The sequence below is a fragment of the Arachis ipaensis genome, chromosome B6, assembly GCF_059453495.1.
Source record: "Arachis ipaensis isolate K30076 ecotype BB chromosome B6, ASM5945349v1, whole genome shotgun sequence".
In the NCBI taxonomy this organism is placed as follows: domain Eukaryota; kingdom Viridiplantae; phylum Streptophyta; class Magnoliopsida; order Fabales; family Fabaceae; genus Arachis; species Arachis ipaensis.
The window spans coordinates 121,871,610-121,877,607 of NC_142441.1; the positions used below are offsets into that span (position 1 = coordinate 121,871,610).

At 35.5% G+C, this 5,998-nt stretch overlaps 2 protein-coding genes across 2 annotated transcripts; both read left to right on the top strand.

Annotated features, from left to right (window-relative positions):
- The first annotated feature begins 2,371 nt into the window (after nt 1–2,371).
- LOC107647209 (protein FAR1-RELATED SEQUENCE 5-like) lies at nt 2,372–3,577 on the top strand. Its single transcript, XM_016351320.2, has 2 exons — nt 2,372–2,479; nt 3,026–3,577. The coding sequence occupies exons 1-2, from the start codon at nt 2,372–2,374 to the stop codon at nt 3,575–3,577; spliced, it is 660 nt and encodes a 219-aa protein (XP_016206806.2).
- Nucleotides 3,578–3,616: 39 nt separating this feature from the next.
- On the top strand, nt 3,617–4,300 carry LOC107647210 (protein FAR-RED IMPAIRED RESPONSE 1-like). Its single transcript, XM_016351321.1, has one exon. The coding sequence runs from the start codon at nt 3,617–3,619 to the stop codon at nt 4,298–4,300; it is 684 nt and encodes a 227-aa protein (XP_016206807.1).
- The last annotated feature ends 1,698 nt before the right edge of the window (nt 4,301–5,998 follow it).

The following is a 5,998-nucleotide window of genomic DNA, read 5'->3' on the forward strand; positions in this document are numbered from 1 at the left end:
ACAAGTATTTTAAAAGATTTGAATGAGAATGTTGTCAGAGTTGTATTTTTAAGCTTTTCAAAAGACAAATTAAAAGTATAAGAATTGATTTTGAAAAAAAATTAGCAAGAAGAGCTAAATATTTTAAATTGTAATGTTAATATTTAAAAAATAAATTTCATTTTGATATATATTATTTGCTTATTTTATATAATATTATTTTTACCAAGGTAGCTAGTGAATATGTTTATAATTTTTTATTAAAAAACTAAATGATTTGTTAATAAATATAAAACTAAATATGCTAGAATATGTTACTAATGGTGTGTATTTTAAGAATGGCGTAAATATTTAATTCTTAGTGGAACAAATTGGTTCACACTCTATTGGTAGCCAAGCCAGGAGTTTAGAAACTCAACCATTGACAAATGGGTCATTTTAGTTTTACTTTGAGGGATAAAATTATCTTTAAATTCTTCACTACAAGATAAATATATAATGGAAACCGGACAGTACAAAAGAACATGATGTTCCATGCTAGTATAACAGAACACGTGATAATTTTTCTATATTATAGAAAAATTATCTAGTGTTCTGGACAAAAGTATCGGAACACGGTATTCAGGACATGAAAAGGTAAGTTGCTGAATTTTGTCATGTAGTAAAGGATGAAATGGCAAAAATAACCCTATATCTCTTAATCAATTGACAAGAATAATCAGTTCTAGGCTGTTGATGAATTCCTATTTTATTAAAGTCGTTTTTGTAATAAATGATGGAGGGCATGGGCCTGAGCCATTTAGTTGTGGCCCAGAGTTATTGTTAGAGGTCCAAGAGTTGTATTAAGCAGAAAAGGAGGCTGGAAAACTATTGTCAGTGGAAGACTCTGAGAAGGACCTGGGGGTGGTGGCGTGGGTCGTTGCCTCAACACGACAGAGGTGTGCGTCGGCCCGGAATTATTGTTGGAGGTAAAAGGGTTGTAATTGGTAGGGCAGGAGGCAGGAAAAGTGGTGTTAGTGTTGTGAAAAAGCATCTGAGAAAGAGTTGGGGGTGGAGTTGCCGGTTGCCATAACACGACGGAGGTGTGTGTCGTCGGTGGCGAAGGATAAGCCAGCATGTTGTTGTTGCTTCCATAAGAGGTGAGAAAATTTGGTATTGATAATTATCGTTATTTGTTGTTGGAGTGTGGGTTGTATCCCATGAATTGGAGTGACTTCGACTCCATAGCCTAGCCTGTAGCAAGCTTGCTGTTGCTACTAATGCCATTTGGATAAATATGTATATGTTTATGAGTACTGAGTACTTAGTAGTAAGCATCACAATATAAGTGGTCCAGCATAAATGTCATATTCAGCCCTTCTTTATTATATATTTGCTTGTATAGAGAAGCAAATAAAAAGATCAACATTGTTATACTCAAGTTGTATATGAAAGATACAAACAAATAAAAGTGGGTTGAACACAAATTGATTATTGTGGAATGCCGTATAGTGACATTCCAATTAAAATTCTATATATGCCCTGCTTCCCTTTCTCTCATTTCCTCTATTATTGTCTCTTTGGAAAGTTATAGCAAATTTGTTTATACTCATGAAAATAAATGTTCCAAAACTCTATATTGCTATTGTTCAATTAAGTGGATAAGCTTGGGTACTTAGATTTTGAGTACTTTAATTTGAAGCTGTAATGGTTTTTTTTTCCTTTATCTTTTATGGATTTTGTATGAGGAATTAGAAATAGTCATATGTCACTAAAATACAGTTGATATATGTTTTAGGAATATCATAATCACTCATGTTCAGTTTTGTTTATATGAATTCAGGTAAATTATTTCTCGTAACTATAGTTTAAGACTCTTCTTTGGATATATGACTTAGAATTCTAAAAAATTGGTGATTTTAGTTCGTTAATCAAGTCAATACCAGTTCACAGCTGAATGAAAACTTATATCTTATCCCTCTTGTGTACTAATGTTTACCATATAATATCAGTATTTAAAATAAATTATGAATAACTATGAAAGTTCCTGTTGCAGGCTAAATTCATATGTACTGTTTGGTGGTGTTTGGTGTGTAAAATAAAAAATTGTTGTAATTTCAAAATTATGAGTTGGAATATATTACAAGAGTGTTAGTTACTTGTGTGATCAACATTAACGATGAAAACAAATTAATGTATAAATGAAATAAATCTGCATTATTCTATGCAAGTGAGTCTCCAAGATATTAGTTAAAAGTGTGAACCCACTTAAGTAAAAAAATATTTTCACTCTTTGAATTTAGTAATTTAGACCACAATTTTCTTGTGATTTTCACTCTTTTGGCTTGATTTGTTTAGTATTGTTGAATGCGGTTCTTAGTGAGACAACTTGGTGCATGGCCGTAGGGTAGTGATGTTCGAAATGGGGTCATGTAGCGGAACAGTGTCGGAATTCGAGATTGGAGGTGTTGAGCCAGTAGGTGGCCTTGGTGGAAGTGGTGAATGGCTTTGCGACACATTGGTATGAATAATTTTTTGTGTTAATTTGCATGTACTCATTAGTAGCCCATCTCTATGTTATAATTGCCTATGAAACACCATATAATGGAACCACCATTTGTGTGTAGAATTTTTCTTTTATTATCATTAAAATACAATAGATGAATAATCATTCGATGACATTTAAAGAAAGATCATTAAACATAAATATATAATATTGAAAATATTATATCACATTTTTTTATTAATATATGTAGATGACATTTAAAGAAAGATCATTAAACATAAATATATAATATTGAAAATATTATATCACATTTTTTTATTAATATATGTAAATGCAATCATTAGGATTGGTAACTAGTAATAAGTTAATAAGGAGCGTGTGGGAAAAAAATAATTTTTTTTTGTGCGACTGGAAATAATCATTTTCTCTTCATTGTATATGATAGAAATAATCGAATTAGAGTGATAGAATTATTGCAACAAATTTAAATTGGTATTTACTTAAGTTTATCGTGTGGTTGAAATAGAGTAAGGGATTTCATGGTGTGCTTGCATTTTGCAGGAAAGCTCGCTGGATATTGGAATGGAAGCAGAAGAGAAGGAGGGAGAACCGCTGGAGGATCGCGATGAAGAAGATAATGGCATCTCTGAACCAGTCATGTACAGTGCCGCAGAGATATTGGAAATGAAATTCAACAACCCTGATGAGGCATCCCATTTCTATGAACAATATAGCCGGGCGAAGGGTTTTGCCATGAGGCAGGGAAAGAAACTGAAAAATAAGAAGGGGGAAATAGTTCGGTACACGTATTTATGCAACAGAAAAGGTTTCAGAAACAAAAAATGGCTAGAGATGCAGGATCGAAAGCGGGAGCACAAGGTTGTCACGCGATGTGGGTGTTTGGCGGAGATGAGGATAAAGCCAAAAGGTGATAGCGGGATTTGGTATGTTTCACGCTTTGTAGATGATCATAACCACGATCTTCTACCTGCAAAGTTTGTGCCGTACCTGCCTTCGTACTGGAAGATTTCTGATGTCGATCTAGCCCATATGAACAGCTTGAGGCAAGTTGGGATTTCTATTCCAAAAATATATGAGTCAATTGCTGCGTAAGAAGGTGGATTTAACCTTGTTCCTTTCACAAAGAGAGACATGTATAATGAGGTTAGGAGGCAACGTGCCTTAAGGAATGGTGATGTGAATGCGGCTCTAAGGTTTTTTGAGAGATGTGTAAGGGGGGATGAAAAGATGTTCTGGAGGTTTGAAGTTGGGCCAGACCAACATATGTGTGACCTTTTCTGGAGCGACAGGCGTAGCCAAGATGATTACAAGATCTTTGGTGATGTTCTTGCCTTTGATGCGACGTATGGTCGAAACAAGTACAATCTACCAGTTGTTGTGTTTTCCGGGGTCAAGCACCACAACCAGACATGTGTGTTTGCCACGGCCATGGTCTCGTGCGAATCTCAAGTGTCGTATGTTTGGGTGTTGAGAAAGTTTTTGGAATGCATGGGTGGTAAAGCTCCTAAGGCGGTAATAACTAATGGGGATCGATCCATGTGCTTAGCCATTCAAAAAGTATTTCCTGAAGCACATCATCGGTTGTGTGCATGGCACCTACTGAGGAATGCAACCGTGAATGTGTGCAAGCCGCGGTTCACAATGCTTTTGAGAAGTTGTATGTTGGTTGACATAGAAGTTGAAGAGTTTGAGAAGCAATGGGAGGCGATGGTGGAGGAGTGCGGGGTCAGAGAAGTCAAGTGGGTTAAGGATTTGTATAGGAAGAAGTTATCATGGGTCACCGCGTACATTCATGGGTTTTTTTTGCCGGCCTAAGGACATCCCGTTGTGAGTCATTGCATGCAAAGTTAGGGCGGTTTGTGGAGAGTTGGTGCGGTATTTACAACCACACTTACTAACCGGCAAGTGCACCGGGTTGTACCAAGTAATACCTTACGTGAGTAAGGGTCGATCCCACGAGGATTGATGGATTAAGCAACAATAGCGTTTGATAGGATTGGTTAGACAGACAGAAAATAGCGTTGGGATACAATATAAAAGACATTAAACAATATCAAAAATATTGAAGAAAGGCAAGTAAATACTTTGGAAAAAATATGGAGAAGATAGTTAAGGTTTCAGAGTTATCTATTTTTCCGGATTAACTTTTCTTACTAACTAATTTAATTATGTAGGATTTAATTTATGGCAAACTGTATGTGACTAGACCCTAATTCCTTAGACCTTCCTAATCTCCTCTAAAATTTATTAACTGCCGATTCCTTGGTCAATTAGTTCCAATTAGAGGGTGATAATCAAATTTTAGTTTATATGCCACAAAAACTCTAATTATCCAAGAGGTAAAAGGATTATATGTCACTTATCCTATTAAACTCAGATAATTAAAATTTAGGAGAAATAGTTTTCAAGCTGTTGTTCAGGTAAAGAGCTTTTCCAAGTTTTACAAGAACTCAAATAGAAAGAGGGTCATACTTCCGTTCCACCCAAATTCATAAAATAAAGAGCAAAAACAATTCTTAAATTATAAATCCATACATAAATTAAAATAGTAAAAGCAATAAAATTAATCCATAGAAATAGACAGAGCTCCTAACCTTAACAGTGGAGGTTTAGTTGCTCATGGAAAAGAGAAAATAAGGATTCAGGTAAAAATGTACCGAGTTCCCATCTGATGGCATTAGATCCCTTTTTATATCTAATCCTAATAAATTTAAAATCTAATATTTAAAATTAAACTTAAAATAATATCTTTTCCTAATTTAAGATTTGAATTTAAATTCGAATTAATTAAAATAATCAAGTCTTCAATGGATGGATGGGGACCACTTGATTTGTCCATTCTGCAGCTTCTAATCTGTATTTTCTGGGCTGGAAACTGGGTTAAAACAGCCCAGAAATCGCCCCTGGCATTTTTCTGCGTTTTCTGCATGTGGCGCATGTGACGCGTCCGCGTCGTCCACGCGTTCGCGTCATTTGTGCAGATTCCAGTCCACGCGTTTGCGTCAGGCACGCGATCGCGTCATTGCAATTTCCTCCATTCCGCGCGGTCGCGTGAGCCATGCGTCCGCGTCGGTATTCGCTGGTCATCTCCTTGACTTCTTCTTTTTCTCTGCAGAAACTCCATCAAATTTCGCCAAATGCTACCTAAAATAAATAGTATTGTAAAAAACTCAATTAGCATCCATAGTGGCTAAAATATAATTAATTCTTAATTAAATTCAACAATTTAGATGCAAATTCACTAGGAAAAGATAGACAAGATGCTCACGCATCACAACACCAAACTTAAACTGTTGCTTGTCCTCAAGCAACCAACACTAATATAAGCTTAGGATGTGAATTTGCATGAGAATGAGAGTTCAATTAAGCTCATGTCTCTTCTTATAGTGGGGTTTACAACTGCAATCCTGAATAGTTTTGGCATCTCACTTTATCCTTTGAAGTTCAGAATGATTGGCATCCATAGGAACTCAGAATTCAGATAGTGTTATTGACTCTCCTAGTTCAGTATGT

Bases quoted from the DNA above. Each gene is read 5' to 3' on its own strand.
- LOC107647209 (XM_016351320.2), top strand. From the start codon at position 2,372: ATGTTCGAAATGGGGTCATGTAGCGGAACAGTGTCGGAATTCGAGATT. The intron at 2,480-3,025 runs GTATGAATAATT...TGCATTTTGCAG, and splicing joins AATGGCTTTGCGACACATTG to GAAAGCTCGCTGGATATTGG.
- LOC107647210 (XM_016351321.1), top strand. From the start codon at position 3,617: ATGTATAATGAGGTTAGGAGGCAACGTGCCTTAAGGAATGGTGATGTG.